This window comes from Cyphomyrmex costatus, unplaced genomic scaffold, assembly GCF_001594065.2.
Source record: "Cyphomyrmex costatus isolate MS0001 unplaced genomic scaffold, Ccosl1.0 scaffold17, whole genome shotgun sequence".
Classification (NCBI taxonomy): Eukaryota; Metazoa; Arthropoda; class Insecta; order Hymenoptera; family Formicidae; genus Cyphomyrmex; species Cyphomyrmex costatus.
Window position 1 is genome coordinate 211,539 of NW_017275715.1, and position 18,888 is coordinate 230,426.

The 18,888-nt window shown below is 38.7% G+C and overlaps 1 protein-coding gene across 1 annotated transcript in view; it reads left to right on the top strand.

Moving 5' to 3' along the window:
* The window catches only part of LOC108771899 (hepatocyte nuclear factor 6), a 107,157-nt gene extending 92,643 nt beyond the window's left edge, over window positions 1-14,514 (top strand). Inside the window, exons 5-7 of the mRNA XM_018537306.1 lie at window positions 2,786-2,809; window positions 3,963-4,078; window positions 14,195-14,514. Of these exons, the coding sequence (XP_018392808.1) occupies window positions 2,786-2,809; window positions 3,963-4,078; window positions 14,195-14,404 (350 nt within the window). The 3' untranslated portion in view covers window positions 14,405-14,514. The remainder of the gene's footprint in view (window positions 1-2,785; window positions 2,810-3,962; window positions 4,079-14,194) is intronic.
* The last annotated feature ends 4,374 nt before the right edge of the window (window positions 14,515-18,888 follow it).

The window sequence follows — 18,888 nt, forward strand, 5'->3', positions numbered from 1 at the left end:
CCCCCCACCCGCCCCTCCTGACGACCTCTCTATTTTCCATTAGTCTCGCGTACAGCTTCCATATCCGAGAGCACTTAAACTTTGCCCGACCCTCTCGTCCCCGGAGGTACCATATTTTTTTTTAAATAAATATCAGAATGATTTATTTATTTGAACCGGAAAAGAGAAAGAGAGGAAAAGAGCGTACACGTGTGTGCCGCCTCGAACGAAACTACCGCGTCCGACGAAAGGGTTAAATCTCTCCGAATCATCTCGGAGAGGGCTTTAAAAATTCAATAAAAGGCTCGGACGAGCAAATGGATCTTAAATATAACATCCCTCCAATTCAACGTGTCCCATCGATATCCTATTAGGGGAGGGGAGAAAATGGACGACGCGGAGATAAAGCGGCGAAACTGTCCGCTCTCTCGTGCTCTCTTTCCTTCTCTCTTTTTTTTTAAATTTACATAATTGAAAAGGAGGAGAGGGGGGGGGGGGGGGGGGGACGCGACGCGCAACGCGAAAAGTCGCGAGACGATCATTTCCAATTTCGAACTAATTTTACGGTCAAATTGAAAACGACGCAATCGTTGTTATTATTATAACCGAGAACACCGCTTATCGATCGGCAAGGGCCATTAAACTCGAAACGACAAAATATAGTTATTTCATAGATGAATGGAGGACTATTACGTTCGAATGGCTATTAACAATTTGGTGCGGCCTGGTGATCAATTATTATGTATTCATTTCTGTATGCACGTACACGCCGTACGTGTGTGTGTGTGTGTGTGTGTGTGTGTGTGTGTGTGAGTGTGCGAGTACACATGTGCGATATAGTTTAGAATCGTTGGCACTCTTTTTTCCCCCCCAACTCACCTTTAAACGCGAAGTCAACGATTCTCCTGCCGTACTTACGAATTAATAGGAGCCGTCAGCTCTTAATTCAATTATAACGCATGCCGCGCTCGAGTGGCGCGCGGGAAGAATTGAGAATGCGCGCAAGAAGCGTGAATAAAATTGGTTGTCGCCGATATCGGACTATATTTGTACGCATCGTTAAGGACCAACCGGTTGAATAACCCAGATCTGCTTAATTCCGACGCTGATGTGTAGAACGTGCCATGACGCGCGCGCGAATAACGTGGACCGTCGAGATTTTTCATATCTCTTTCTCGCGAACGTGAATACATATAACGAATATATACTCGCACCGCGCGATCGTTGACGGATGAAAATTTGATTCGCGACCGACTAATCAAGTCGCTTACTCGGCACACACCGACACGTCAGACCACATTAAAACGTCACCGTGATACATGTATATGTACATCTATGTATACGGATATATATATATATATATATTATATACATATATATATATATATATATCCACTTCTCTTTTGCTCAGTAACAATAGAACAACATTTACTATTCTGCTCTCATACAGAAAGACAAACACGAAACTCGCTCCACGGACTATCCTTTCTTCATCCTCTCCCCTTCTGCTTCTCTTTGCGGTCGCTCCAGATCCTCGAATGCTCTCGCGGACTCACGGAATCGAATTCCCAAAGAACACGTGTTCCCGAGTCCTCGAATTCACGGATTCTAGGAGCGCCGCGAATCATTCTTGAGAGGGACTACAAGCATAAAAATAACCGTAACTGAATCGTGAAACGTAAGTCGTTGCTGTAGGTTGATCAAAACAATCGTGCGTTGATCTACGACTACGACTCACGTTTTACAACTCGGCCATCTTTGTGCTGAGGTCCGGAGTCGCGAGATCCGCTGATCGCGAAAGAATCCGAGAATCCCCGTAAAGTCTGTGTCACACTACGCGTTGCAGATATGGTTGAAATCTGGATCGCGGAAAATAGAGATTTACCAGTTCTGCGATTGGCAAACTGAATCCTTCAATCTGATCGACGATTAATCTGATCAACGATTCATTATGGTTCGTAACTCTATGGAGTCCTAGATAATTAGAGATTTGACATTGAGTTGATTAGATTAGTTCTCTGCTGCCATTTTATAATAATTAGCTGATCAAAAATGCTTCAAAGCATTTACAACAGCTTGACTTGTATATTCTGTGATAACCAATCGTACTCTTCTATGATGAATCTCGGATCATCTAGGACTCTGATCATCTATGACTCTACACAATCAGAATCCAATTTGTGTCCGCAATGCGTGATGTGACACGAGCTTTAAAACCCATGTCACACACTATGGATTAGAGATTGAGAAATGTGAATTGGAGATTAGAATTCAGTCAATCAGAACGAAACGGATTAAAATGATCCGACTAGTCGACTCAGTTCTAATCTCCAGTGTTCTGAATCTCCAATGTGTAGTGTGACACGGACTTAAAGCTCTTTTGGAGGAATCGTTTAAAAGGGATCCATGGATTCTTGCGCCAGCAAAATTTCACTTCTCATCCCGCTCCTTACTTATCACCTGTATACGAAAGAAAGAATGCGCATCTTTATGACACACTTGCATCCGCCCCCTGCCCTATTCGTACCCCTTTAGTGATATGTATGATTTATTACCAGCCAGTAGCTCTAAGTTTGAAATTCGTGTATGCAACTCAGTTCCTTCCTATAATGACTTGTGTACATTGCTACGTTACGTACCTATTTACCCTTATTAATGTATATCTGTCTTGAACGCGAAAACGAAGAGAGAAAAGATAACAACGACCTATCAAAAAAAAAAAAGAAAAATACAAAAAAGAGAAAAGGTCGTGCGACATTCAGCCATGTTCCTACTGACTAACATCGGTCTTTTTTTCTGCTTTCAGCTGCACAGATTCCACAACGCGGAAGTAAGTACGATTAAATTACGTTTGAAAAACCACAACTGCTCTCTCAACCTCCTTCCCTCCCTCCCTCCCTCCCTCCCTTCCAATCCCTCTTCCCTCCTCTTCCTGTTCGCCCACTTTTGCACCTTTTCTCTGTAATTGCGATTATCGTCGTAAAACCGTTCATGGAACGTAGAAGCGAGGATGCGGAACTACGCGGAAAATGTCACGGCACGCCAGTGTCGGAGTCTTTCTGTTTCATGAATGGAAAACGCGATTTGAAGGACTTGATTAAGCGGTCGGTGCGATGCGAGATCCCACCCTCCCGAGTCGAGACTCATTCCCGAGTATTGCTTTGGACCGTGTAGATCGCATCTCGATAATGGGCGCTTTGTTTTGATTAGTGTAAATTCTCGCAGATCTTAAAGAGTCACAGGTACGCAAGAAACGCGTAAACGTGTAATTAAAAAATGTTATTCTCTCATAATTTCTTATCTTGAGTTCTAGGATGTTTATATAGTTTAAAACTTAAAATATTTCATCCTATACTTTAATAATCATTTAGCCCTCAAAATTTTTTAATTTTTTGTGTTTGGAACAATTGTTAGATATCGTGACTGCAGAGGCCTCGAATCTGAAACTAGTCGATTTTTGTCCGGCAACAAAAAATCTAAAAAGTTAACCAGACTGACCATCTCTGATTAACTTGATCGGTCGATCAAAAATTGCCAACTGCAAAAAACTTAAAAAACTGATCATATTATTTTGTTTTCCTTAATTTTTTATAAATTATAATTCATGTAAAATACAATATTTTTAATTAAATAATTATGTAATACATTTAATTAAAATGATTAAGGGATTAAGTTAGGTATGATTAGTTTTACAATTGACAATTTTTACTCTGAAAAATTATTTTCCCGAGTAATAATCTCTTGTCATTCAAAAAGAATCGAAATTAAGCGCTATTACCGAGGTTTTATCCAACGATTATCAATCTTCTCTACGAACTTAATCAGGAACCTCCAAATATATGTACATTTCGAATCTCAGTTGCACGTCGTATTTACGTAAATGGGAACGCACGCGTGAACCGCACCGTTCTCTCTCTCTCTATCTCTCTTTCTTCTCCCTCTCTGTATCTACATCTCTCTCTCATGAATTCCTCTAATTTCAGCATGCAAGAGGAAAGACGAGATGGCGAACCAGGCAGAACACCAACAGCCCGCCCCCAAGAAACCGCGGCTGGTTTTCACAGACCTTCAGCGCCGTACTCTACAGGCTATTTTTAAAGTGAGTACCGTGTGCGCGCGCGCGTGCACACACACACACATACGTACACCCAACACGTAACTTCTTACCCCTTGTGATCGATAGTAATTGCCCTCTTCTTCTCTGTCCCCTCCGACGATATGCACAGGCAATTGAATATTGAGAGAGCGCTACCGCCGCTGACTGATCCGCTGCTTGTTAGCGGGGACTAACTTTCGCGGTCGAAAGCGCATATAATATATATACGCGAGTTCGAACTTGCACTCATCGCATTCGACTCGCGAGGACACCTGTGTCCTTTCCTCGATCGATAGAGGTTTTCTTAAAACGTAGCCTCTACACAAGAGGCACCCCTCCTCCTCACCCTCGCGCCAAGTAAACCACGACATAGGAAACAGATGGTACACGCAATCGCGGAGTTACGTAAGAGCCTCGACGAGGTTTCTAAATACCGAGCAGTTTCGTGGGGAGACTAACCCTTTTCCGAATAATGACTATTTACTCGCGGAAATCGCGACGAGGGAGCGTCGTCGGTGCGTGTCATCCCGGTTTCCACCCTCCGCGGGATGCTGTTGGTTCCGAGGGTAAACAGGGAAATAAATTTTACCAGCGCCTTGTTCGCGCAGCCTATTATTCTTAATTTGGACTGTATATTCCAAAATGTCCTCTCCAAGGAAAATTTTACTAAAAATGTATGGTGCACGTAACGTATATTATCATGGGAAAAAAAGATTTATTAAAACAATTAAAAAACTTCACTGATTCAGCACATCTACGATCACTATTTCTTTATCCAAAAAAAGATCCATGACTTTTCCCTGATTTCCAAATTTTATGATTTTCCTTGACTTTCAATAATATTATGAAATTTTGTATTATATATTTTCGTCGTAATTTGAAAATTGTTAAATATTTTATTGAGGGATCAATTTTACATAGCAATGTTTATGTTGCTGACATTGCTTGCATTTTTCATTGTTAAGTTGATAGTTTGTTCCCAAAACAGCTGCACAGCTGTGATGCACGTATATTTAATTTCTTTGAAGCCAAGAATTTTTATTTTCTAGAAAATTTTGCTAAATTTCCTTACTATTCCCTGATTTCCTTAACTGTTTTCCTTAATTTCCTCGATTCCCAGTTTTGTGACAATTGTGTAGTATATTGTTAATTTTCTCTATTAAAATAGCAAAAGCGTATAGTTGAATAAAATTATAATTAATTAAAGCGATTATATATAATCATATTCCCTATAACACGATAAATTTATTACTGCAGTGTAGATAACTTTCTATCATGCGAGTCAATCCAATATATAAATCAAAATGTTTAACAAAATATGCTAGCTAAAATGGCGTCGCTGCAATAAAGAAAACTTGTTATATAAGCAATTTGCATTGTAGCGAAGAATTAGCTGAATTATCGTATTAATAATTGCTTACAGAAATAACTTCTTCGTTGAAGCATCAAATCTTCTAGTTATACATGTTGAATTCGCGTAGCAAGCTATTATATAGTTTCGCTAAACTGTCTAATCTACTTTTGTCCGTGTACATAAAATATTGAGGTAAAGTTTTCTTCGAAAAGGACGTTATAGAAAAAAATCGTTTGGTCCCCGAAGTTTTCCCGCGACGGAAAAATACCGTCTTCGCAGCCGTGTCGTGCGGATACCTGAAATTCAGTTGTGCGCTGCGTCAACCGACCGCGCGCGCTCTCTCCGTCTATCGATCGGTCTTGAATAATTTCGCGGCCGGTTCTTTACTTATGCGCTCCGTATTTCAGCCCCGCTGATTGCAACGCCGCACTGCTGCCGCTGTCGGCGGTCGCCGTCGCCGTCAAGAATGGCCATTGATATTAACCGTTTCCTCATTAGCGTCGCAGGAAAAAAATAGTACTGCTGAAAACGCGCGTTTTCGGTCATCTCGTGCTCGTGTTTCCTCCAATCGTATCGTCACGACGATAACTGGAGTTCTTCAAGTTCGAATATCGTTTAGACCATTTTTTATTCGTCCACCGCTTGTTTTAAGCTCAATACGAACAAATTTATATTTTGATTTATTATTCTAGAGTTTTACTTATTATCGTAATAATAATATTTATATGTGTAACATTAAATTAGATTCATTTTTGGAATAATAAAAATTGCAGATTTTTAACTGATTTTATATATTTTTAGAAAGCGTATTATAGTTAGTTTGGAAATATCGGACAATATCCAAATTTAGAGTTCCTTAGATAAGAATTTAGATACCCCGTGAATAATTTTTGATTTATCCGCTATTTATTTCAGGTTTATTATGAAGAAATTTATATTATTGTTTTGCTAATATTTATTTTACAAACTTATTATAGTGATAATAATATTTTTGCATGTCGTATCCAAAAAAGTAATAAAGAAGAGGAACAAAAGAAAGTTAAAAATATAAAATCGTTCAAATTAATTATTATTATTATATAGGCGATATATAAATATAGGTTAACTTACTATTAAAGTTAATTATACAAATTGCTTGTCTCATTTCTCTAGAAATAATGTAGATATTAATTTTATTAAAATGTTGTGTTAACCTTAAAGACTAACCTTATTTTTATTTACGTCATTTTTTCCTTGTGCTATTTTTCTTCTAAATATTTAAAAATTCAACTAATGGTATTACTTTTTCTAAAGACTGATATGTATATTTAAAATACAATCCGCACATAATACAAAATTTAACAAATTTCGATATGAACTACTGAATTAGATTTATCTTATTTGTATGAATAAACAGCTTAAATATTAAACTAATTTGAATGGTTTGAAAAGAGTACTGTAGTTAACCTGAAAATATCGAACTGTGTCCAAATTTATTGTTAGACTTCTTTAATTAAAATTTTGGATAATGAGAATAATTTGAATAATTCAGACAATTAATTTTTGAATAAACTGCCATTTATTTTAGTATTGCGAAAAAATGTATGTTTTGCTATCATTTATTTTATAGACCTATTATTGTAATAATACTTACATACACAATTAAATTCATACACAATTATAGATTCATTTTTCTATTAATAGACTGCATGGATATTAAACAGAATGTAACATTTTTGATAAACGCATTAACCGGAAAATGGTAAAACGATTAAGGAACCCTATGCGCAATAGCCAACTTGAGTGACTCAATCGCGATCTAAAAGACGCGTTATTGGACCAATGGAGAATTTAAAAAAAAAAAAAAAAACAATGGTACCCATTAATGCAGTCAATCCGCGGAATCAAACTCGGAAAATCGCGAGCTCTACATCTCGTTACGTCCGCGGCTATTGCGAACTACGATTACAATTACAGACAGATGCGGAACAATGAAAAGTGATAACACGTTTCCGATGGCGATAAATTATCGCATAAATAGCGATGCGGGGAGGAGAAAGAGAGAGGGGGGGGGGAGGAGGGCGCATACGCGAAATTGCCTTTTCTGCGAAATCAACTTTTCTGCTTTGTCGCAAAAGCGATTGCTTTTAGATCGAATAGAATTTTTTTCGCCATTGGCGACGGAGTGGGGGCGCAGGGGGAGGGAGGGAGGGAGGGAGGGAGGGAGGGAGGGACGCGAGTATTACTCTTAATGATCAATTTTTTTTCAGCCGCGGCACGCGCGTAAGGCCGCGGCGCACGCACACGTGCGTTTGTCGTTCGCATGAAATTTGATAAATTTCGACGAGTCCGCTCGATCGGCCGGATTATTGGAACGATATTTCATAGAACGGAATAATCCGGAATGCGATTGTAGAATCGGATAGGAATCACGCGTTACCTATTAGCCTGACATTCTATTTCATGAATATTTTCGGTTTGAAAGTCAATCGGAACGAACCGAAAGAATGGCTTAATCGGATTGATTTAATCAAGAAGCGGCAATGCCCAGATCGATTTCATTAAGAACTCGGGCCGCTAAGTGGCAAAACATTCAACTGAAATAAACGAAGTAAATTTGCCAAATCGAATATACTGTAATTTGCTGTGTGTTGTGTGGTGCATGTGTGTATGTAAATGAACAGAATGTCTAATTGAACAAAAATTACTTGTCCAGTTCGCACAGAAATATCATTCTTAACACATTAATTACTATAATGCAAGAAAAGGATTTTGCTGAAGTATCTAAAAATTTAGGTAGACATGTACAAATCTGATAATAACATTAAAATAATTATACAAGACGCTTGAACTGGTTGCTGAAATGTCAAAAATTCCTGCAGCATTTCACTCACCATGCTCGAAAGTGTAATTATTTTGATAGCGTGTCCACCAAAGTTGTTTTCAGAAAATCAAATATAAAATTTGTTGAGTATGTTAAGTATCTATAATACAAGGAATTCATAGTTTAAGGAATTCTCAGGGAAGGTCTTTTGAATGACACGGAGACATTGATAAGAAACGAATGCGTAACTGTTAATATCAGCCGATACAGTATTGGCCTCGTATGCGAAGCTTACGGTTGGGAACTATGCCAAACAGTTGAGGGGAGTCACGCTTGGCGCGACAATCTCGCGTTTAAGCGACGATCAAAGATCCTCGTGGAAACGCCCGCGAGAGTAATAGGATCTGGTCACAGCCTCTGCCCACGAAATTCCGAGTCGAAATAACCAAGCAGATTCGATTAGCGTTTCGTTTCATAAACAAGAATCATCTATCGAAGCTGCCGTAAAAAAATACAATGTCATTAAGAACAGTAGACTCACTCTGTCCAAAAAAATGTTAATATATTAGCACAATAATTATACAATACAACAATAATTGTCTCTCTAATCTAATTAATAACCGTATTGACATCAACAAGAAATATAGTAGATCTCCAGCAGAAAACCAAAGTTGCGACATTGAGTTAGTTAGTCCAGTCATCGATGGTATTTTTTACTAAATGTACTGATCGACTATTTAAATCATGTGATTACAGTGCCAGTTTCTTTCCTTACTTATGATAGCAATCAGACTCTTTAGTCTTTTTAAGTATTTCAAAATTCACTTCATAGTACTGATGAAAAGCCAGATAACACAATTAAGTCGTCTAAAAAATGTTTAAAGGAGTCTCATTTCTCGATTTCAGACTTTGTGCTTGGGAATTTAAGATGACGTAAATTATAGATTTTCAACGCTGGCAGTGAATTTTAGAACACGGCCTCCTTAGACAACTCTGATTTAGAATTCTACAATATGGCGATTGCAATATTCACCAATCAGTTTCTTCTAATCAAATAAAGAGTTGCAATTGCATTTAGAAAACCAACCAATGAAAGTGAAGCAGCTTCACTTACTTTACTTCTGTATATACCTGCGCACAACCAACATGGTGATCGTTTAACATTCAGATCAAAAGTGCCGACACAAAGTGAGTCTACTGTTCTTGCTTATACTGTGCTAATGACGTGCACAGCCCTTTTATCGTATCGCGATCGCGCCTCGCGTGTGATCGCGGAACACGAAAGACACGAAGAAGTAAAAATAAAAAAAAGTCCGCACTTCGGGTCTCTTTCTCCCTCTTTTTCTCTCTTTCTGGATGAACGCCAAATAGTTCGCGAATCGACCTTAGCCCACTTTACGCATTCCAGTGCGCAATCTTTCCCCGATTGTTCCCCGTATGATTATCGGATTATCACGCGGAATTTCTTGATCCGTCGGCATTCCGTTCAGGCTGACATTCGTGAGTGCCTTAGAATATTTGATAAAAGAGAAACACTAGATATATCGTAAGTCAGATGAAAGTTCGCGTCGATGTAAACCGAGATATTGCTGATGTGTACGCAGAAATAATATTAATACATTGCTCGAAAATGGGGGATTAATACCAAAGGATACATTTCTCTCGCATTAAACGAATCGCGTTTCGAGATATAATGGGGCGATTGCGCAGGGGCGGGTGATCGTACTTCACGAAGGCAATTTCCTTTAATAAGCAAATAGAAAAAAGGACAAGTTTAACGCGGCTACCCCGGGAATATGTCGGAGAAATAAAATTTCTCCCCTTAAAAAGAGAATGCCCGGCGTCCACCCCTTTCAAGAGGGAGCCCGTTTAAACGCGGCGCCCGAGTCTTTACGCAACGCGTAGACGCGCGGCGTGCACGGCGATCCTGCGGGCGATCGCTATTAATTGCTTTAATTGCAGAGATAATTAATACGCGCCCTTTATAATAAAAACACTCTAAGGGCCGATCTGCGTATAATGGGCCGCGGCGCAGAGATTCCGAATGAGACTTTTATTTGCCGCCGGACGTATGAAGCACACTCCCCCCCCCCCCCCTCAAGTAACTCTTGCATCGCCTTTACGGTGCGGCGCGGCCTCTATCCGGATGAGTATTAATTGCTGTGTAATTGCGAGGATAATTGATATTCCGTTTCATTGGAAACGGCACCGGAGGACTCGAGACTGGAGCGAGGCGGGACGCAATGTGCCTTTCACATTGAAATTTTAACCCGATTTGAAAAAAATAACCGAGGCTCTTTTCAGCACTCTTTAAGATATAATGAGTTCAGAAGACTCAAGGTCGAATCAAATTTTGATTGCTGATGAAAGGAAATTTATAAAGTCAAATATATAGAATAGGTGAAAAAATTATTTCTAGCTTCTATTTCTAATTGATGAAGAAGCTGCAGCCACTGGCGACCAAATAATGTGAACACTGGAGAAATATACTATCTACTTGTTTCATTAATAAGAAATTGGCTATCACTTATATATCTTTAATATACAGATTTTATCCTTGCTGGAATAATGTCATACATGCTTAAATAATATAGCAACTACTACAGTATATAATGGCATAATGTTCCTCTACAGAACATCTTTCAGTTATTTAAGATATTTGAAGAGAAAATCTGTTTCTCATTCCGCTCTTCAAAAATCTATAAATGATATTTAAATCAGACGAGTACATTGGTCAAGAAAAGCATTGAAGTTCGAAGTATGGAGAACAATTTTAGAAAATAGAGTGAGAAGAAAATTTTTTCTTTTAATACATTTATATAAGTAATTGAAATATGTTCTACTAAAGAATAACACGATATTCTATTGGTAACTCTTTAAACATTGTATGATTATCAAACAAGGTTAGAATATATATTAAAAGCAAATGATGAAGCAACCTCTTTTATTAATAAATAAATAATAAAATATTTCCTAGTTATACACATTATTTTGCCTATTCCTTGTATTGTCGAATCATTTTTGTTACACATCACATCGATTATATAGCTATGGATAAGGATTCGAATTCAAATTTTGATCACTGATAAAGACACTTAGGATCAAACATAGAGAAGATCATAGAATAGTAAAAAAAAAACATTTCTAGTCTCCATTTCTAATTGACGATAAATTTGTTTCTCCCCTTCTTTTTCTCTTATTCTTTTCTCGAATAATTTTTGTTACTCCTGTTATCGATTTATACAGCAATAGACATGAAAAAATTACTGAAATTCAATAATATTGCAAAGTCGAATTAAGATTTTAATCGCTAATAAAAATACATTTAAAGACGAAATATTTAGATTATAGAATGGATGAAAAAACAATTTCTAATTTTTATTTCCGATCGACGACAAATTGCAGTTATTTTTCTCGCTTTTTCTCTCGTTCTCTCTTCCGGATAATTTTTGTTACACCTCTTATCGATTATAGGACAGGATTATATGGACAACTATGGACTGGAGGAAGGAGTTACTGAAATTTAATAATAAAATTTTCACAGATACACGCGTACCTGTTCCAGCTAACCGGCACGAATTCCGGTCAGATAGCCGCGAGTCCCGGGAGGATTAAATAATTCCAAATTCAAGGGTCACGCTGACCAAGCCGCGCGCTTTCAGGCCGCGTTAAATATCCCCGAAATTAATTAATAATTTAATTCGCGGTGACGCGAGGGGGATCGACGGCCGGGGGAGGTTTCGATTTTCAAACGACGACGGTGGCGGCCGCCGTCGCCGCGCCGAGCGTGCGACAGGCGTACTTTAATTAACTCGGTGGACGTTAATTTCGCTTAACTCGCACCGGAATACGCCGGACTTCGTTTAAGGCACACCAGCCGTCGCTATTGATACGCGCATATCCGCGGCCGGCACTTCACGGGGCTCTACATGTATGCGGCGCGCCCGCGGCCGCAAAACATGAAGGCGGTGCCCGTCGCGCCGCGTCGCGCATAGAACGGCGGCATCAATTGTTGGAAATGCGGGACACTATCGCGACGAGGCATCGTGATTATTCCTTGACAGCCACTGTGCCGCGCACACGGCCTCGTGTATGTTTCAAGCTTCGCGTGAACGTACGTACGCGTATACATACGTCACGTCATCGCCGCCTGCCTGCCTACCAGCCTGCCTAGCTGGCTGGTCGAGGGAGAAAGGCCCTTCGAAAGTGACGGCAAGAAAATCGTGTAGGTATCTCTTTTTCCTCGACATACAAGATGCCAAACGTAATTTTACGCAGTCCTGCGATTTTTCTGATTTGTGGAAATTCCATCCAAAGTGCGATTTTGGGTTCAAATTAATTCGTTGAAATTTGCTTAATCCGTTTGTTCAAATATATGTTCTTTCTTTAAAAACGTGTGTTACTCGTATTTTTTGACGAAATGAAACAGTTCTAGATTTTTATCTGTACAAGAAAGACGATTTTGCTGAAGTCTAAAAATTTAGCTCTATAGATTTGAATATAATTTTGTTGGATCATTAAAATAATTATGTAGGACGCTCAAACTGATTCGTACAATGTTAAAACTTTGTGAAATATTGCTCATCATGTTCGATATTTTCACGTAATTATTTAAAAAAATTATTTCAAAAATTCATTCAATAAAAAGTAAACATACTACATTTTTTAAGTATTGAAGATAAAATGATAAAGTTTTCATTTAAACTAAAATTGTATTGTTAAATATAAATATTGACTTTATTGAACTACTTATACATTTATTTTATTTTGGTACGGAAAGTATAAATTTCTAATTCCAGTCACTTTGCAGAAACTATACATCTAATATGTCCTTAATCAGTTTATCTATTTTCGAAAAAAAGTCTATCTATTATAATACTCTCTGAATGTTTCTTTAGGTATTACGCATTCATGCAACGTAAATTAATTATTTGCGTATATAACAAATTTTTGCTTTTTTTTCTGTGAAATACGACCTAAAGAAATATTCCAAAAATTATTTACGACATGTTTAACGATAATCCACCACATGTTCGGTAGTATATTGGTGAACGATAAACAGTTCCCTGTGGTAAATGGGCTACCACGTTTTCTTCCCACGCGATGTTTCTTACCCAACACGGCGCGATCAATAACGTGACTCTACTGAGGTAGAGTGTATCGATTGCCGGAGTAACAATTATTGCTAGCCAATACTTTCACGTATTCAGTGGTACACAGTCGAAATTAGCACACAGGGACTTCAGCGAGTACTGATATACCCTGGAATCTACATCTGAATGTATTATTTCATAGAGACGAATAGATTAATTCAACAGTGATTGACCAATAGAATATCTTACTATCTTCACTATATAATGCAGACATATCGTATAAAATACGATAATACATTAAAATCATTAAGCGATATTAACATAATTTTATTGAATTTCATTCTTCTTACATATTTTATACATTTTCTAGAAATTTCGTTCCATTCGCAAACTGCAGAAATGTATAAATCAAACGAGGAAATGTATAAATCCAATATATAGTATATCGTTCTTAAGTAACTGCATTATGCCACTATCAGATATATTTTGCCGATTGTTTAAAGCTAAATTACAATTTTTTACTCATCGATAATCGAGCAAAATGATGAAGTATTGTATAATATAAAGCTTTGATCCCATCCGTTGTAATAATAAAGATTCAACAGTGAGCTCAGCACATCCTCCTCAATGTACATAAAATAAAAAAATATCAAAAGCAACAATTATCCATTGTAATTAAATCCCGCGTATTGCATGAACAGTTGAATTATAAATCAAGTAAATTTTTACAAGTAAACAAGCGAGAATTGTAAAAAAAAAAAAAACTAAATAACAGTATATGGAATGCAAGTGAAGCTAAAAATAATTCGTACCAAAACAAAAGATCTTAATAAATGCAGAATATATACAGATTTTTTTTTTCTTCGCAGGAGACCAAGAGGCCGTCGAAGGAGATGCAGGTGACAATCGCGAGGCAATTGGGCCTGGAACCGACGACGGTCGGGAACTTCTTCATGAACGCCCGACGCCGCTCCATGGATAAATGGAAGGACGAGGATCCGAAGGCAGTCGCGGTCGAGGAGGAACAGTTGTCGCCCACGATAGGGATCGGCCAACGCCAACCGAGCGACGTTTTGTGACACACGTCCGACCACGAGGAGTACCACGACGAGTCACCCGACGAGGACCTGCCCTTCTCGTAAGGGCAGTGTATCACCTCGTGGACGTATCCCTGCTGACACGCTCGAATTTTATAGACGATCTCTCTCGACGCGCCTCGCAAATTTTATACTGGTCTTCATAAATCATTTTTATCTCTCTAACATTTTTGGTATATTGCCGATAATTGGCTATTTAAAACTAACCGAACAAAAATCTCCAGAATTATCTTATTTATTTGGTGAATAAATAAACGAGAGACTTTATTAAGCTTTTTGATATTTGGCCGTTGATAAACAATCAACTTGGAGGAAAATAAAATTTAAACTCGGAGAATGTTAAATATTTAGACGTCCTTTGTAAAAATACTTGAGGAAATATAATTTTTGACGTTTGGCCATTGATAAACGATCCATTTGAAACAAAGCAAAATTTAAATTTGAAGAATTTTAAATATTTACCCATAGATTTCAAAAAGATGACGTAAAGATGTTTCAGAGAATATTCTCGAAACGTTTCCAGAATAAAGTATGCTGTATGAATACACGTCCTTCGCAAACACGAGAGATTGTAATTTTGGTCATTGATAAACAATCAACTTGGAGCAAAGCCAAATTTAAACTCGAATAATTTTAAATATCTACACAGATCTCTGAAGGATATCTTAAAGATATTAAGAGAATATTCTCGGAACGTTCCCACAACATCTTTCGAATAAAGGGTGCTAACACCTGAGATTAATTTACGTGAAATTAGAAAAATCTAATTCTAATATCACCCGTTTTGCTGTACATGTTGAGCGTGTCGATCGTCTTTAAAGATCGAAATGTGTCGAGCAGGAGCGTCCTAACCGCTGAATGCGATCGATCATTACGACTCCCGCAAAGCGATCCGGATCAGATCTACCAAAGTACGATCTTACGTTTCTTTTTTTTTTAGGCTAGTGCGTTCCTAAGTATTTACGATCGACAGATCGTTCCACGTTGAAGCTCCTAAATCAACGTTCGAAGTCGAGAAACGAGACGAATCGATGTCTGAGTAATTGAGCTGGAGGATGTGTCGATTACAACATGCAATAATTTCTACTTAATTTTTCACACGAGAGTTCTCCGTATATTTATATATTTATTATTCTCACACACACAATTTGTCTCTCACATTAAGCGGACCGTCTTTCGCGACGAGCTGTTGAACTTAGTTTTAAGACTCGCATTTTAACGACTCGTCGCGTATCTCGACTTCGGTCACTTCGCAAACTTCGTGCCATAGTTTGCCATATTAGCGTAAGTTAATCCGTTAAACTCGGCGCTTCGTGCCCGATTCTTAGCGTTCTAGTCCACTGTAATAAGTTCCAAGAGAGACCGCCTTGCCCCGTCAGACTGGGAACCGAGGCGGTTTCTCTCCTCTAGTCAAAATTCAGAAGCTCGAATTCTGAATCCACACCCTTCGACGCTGGAAATGCGAGGGTGGTCGAAAGCGCCCGTGTTTTTTTCTTTATTTTCTTCTTCCTTTCGCGTAGGTCGCGCGCGGCTCAAGTTGAGTTTATACGCCGCCCAAAACGGGGTGTTTAGTTTTCTAGCCTGTTACTTTGTTTTTCTTTCTCTTTTTAAGAGTAGAATCGGTCGCTGCTTTAAGTGGAGTATCGCGCGAGGGTGAATGTCGAGTAAAACTGCACGAAAGGGCGCTCTGACAATCGCGGGCGAGTAAATACTTAGAAAAGCTCGTTTTCCACTTTTTCTTAATCCTCGAGACTAGCCCTGCCCCTTACCGCACGGTGAAGTGCAAAAGTTCGGAGGGTCTCCGGATGCCTGATCGAGATACGTCACGAGTTAAAGCAGCGACTTGCCACCAACGATTGAATCCTACTGCGTGCGTTAACGCTTTTATTTGAGATTAAGTACATTTTATATCGTTCACTGGTTCATAAATGACTGGCGATTTCCGATACTACACGGGGTGTACTTAAAGTCACGTGCTTCCTCTCGCGGACTTCTCGAAACGCACTCGAGTTAGCCTCTTCCTCAATTTCAAGCAGAACACCATCAAAATAATATCAAAAGAACTCCAAAACGATTACTAAAAGTCAATCAGTTGTCATGACATCACTATGACATCGATATGACTCCAAAACGGCCATTAAAAGTCACTTTTTCAGTAACAATTCATTTTAACGTCATTTTGACATCATCGTGACTTGTTGTTCTGCTTTAATGGTTCGAATCGAAACCTTCAACATCGGACATATTATCGATAATTCAATTTAAAATTGTGAAACCATATTTCTATCTCAGTTTATTAGAGGTGGATCGAGCGTAGGGCGGTCAAGAGGAAGAACGTGACTTTCTTACGCACTCCGCACGCACGTATCATTAAAAGCAAATCGAATTCCCTTGAAGGATCGAAAGGCGTTTTTAAGTAACAGTTATAGCGGTGAGGTTCGATGATGATCGCGCAATCAGCGGCGCGCTAAATGCGCAACCGGGCTCGTCGTGTCCTCGTTGGTCAGACGAAACGTGAACCAATTTTCAAAGTGGCTTCGTGTGAGGGTACACGTGCCAAGTGATATATATATGTATGTATAAACATGTATATCAGAGAGTGGACACTCTTTTGTGCGAACCGATGGCGGGAGGGAGGTTTAGTGGGGAAAGGAAAGAACAGAGCGGTATAGCTAGAGAGAGAGAGAGAGAGAGAGAGAGCAATTTTTAAAATGGGTGGCTGCACCGCTGTGTACGAGAGACAGAGACAGAAAGAATGAGTGAGAGCCTGTGAGAAAGAGAAAGCAGCGAGAAAAAGAGCGAGAGAGAGAGACTTTAGCGAACCGCACTCGATATCGCACTGCAATTGTGCTGTGCTATTGTACATACTTAAAAAAAAAAGAAGAAAAATAACACACACGTACGTATGCAGAGATAGACATACAAACACGTACACACTTTTATTACGTAAGCGGCGGGGCGGCGTTCGCTAAGCCGGGCGAGAACGAATCGGTGTGACGTTTGATTGCAGAAAAGTGCATTCTAGCCGACTTGCACTTCGCGTCTGTGGCTCCTGCGTAGCGAGAATTCTTTTGTGCTTCAACACACAAACACATAACACACGCATCCACACGCACACATACACACGCATACATACACATACACGTAATATCGACACGACGTTGCGAGATGTGGCGAGCGATCGGTTCTACAAGATTTCGTTAGAACGACATTTCATATCATGCTCTTCTACTTTTTTGTGCGATCGGGAGAGGATCATTTATGCTAGTCGGATTAATCATACAGAATGAATCGCGAGCAAATACCGAGATTCAATCAAGAATTGACAAAGCGATCCAGGAGTATCGAGGGATGAGCTGATTACGAAAATTAATTTACTACACGTGCTTTATTCGATTCCATGATGATTAAAAGTTTTTTTTTACAATTTCTTCGGACGCTTGTAATCCAAAGACCATAGAAAAAAACTTATATCATTAAGAAAAAAGAATGGATGAAATATAGGTAAAGTGGCTGTCACAAGCGGCTGTCACTTTCCAATCAATGTAATAATTTTATCACATATATTACTCCGATAAACAATCTGTACAAATAAAAACTTAGTATTTATAAATATTTGATACAGTGTGTCTAGTATTTTGAAATATTGTGTTTTTAAGTTGATGGTAAAATAAGAATGAACAAGAATTTTATCACCGTATAATATAAACTGAAAAATAGATTGATCGAAATTATTAGAAAATTACATTGGCCAGAAACTTTTGGCAGCCACTGTATTTTGATTATTTCTTATTGCGAGCGTTCAAACAGAACTAATAAATACATAAAGTATATGCATTTGCAACGACAAATTGATAAAAATTATTTTAAAAAGCGACGGACTCGATACACTAAGATCGATTTTCTCGAGAAGCACTAAAAATTGCTCGATCGCTGTTGTGTGAGTTCATAGGGTATGCGATCATTCGTCTCGCGAGTAGAACGTCTCCTTCTCGCACGTGAATGCCCGTTCGATGTTCGTTCGGCAAAGACCCACATGTTATTTAATTTATTATATTTTAGGGTAGAACGGATGCATTTGGAAATGGCTTTCAAAAGCTGCAGCAGTTACGTCATCGAGAGAAAGAGAGAGAGAGAGAGAGAGTGTATGTGTGTGTGTGTAATTTATTGTGTAATATTTTGTAAAGTTATATCGAATCCCCTTAGTGTGCATGGCGACTCGAGGTATGTTACCGCTTTCGTGCAACAGCAGCAACAACAGCAACAATCTCCTCTCTAAGGAATCCGAGTTACACACCGATACACGTTTCCCCCCTTAACGTTGCACGTTAATTAGCATCTCGACGCTACTCTGATTATTTATTATTAATTTATCACATACGACGTCTCAAATAAACAGTCATTCAAAGCGAGCATCACAATTCTGAGACTTGTTTGGAGACTTGAGTGCTCCGTGCTTTGGATTT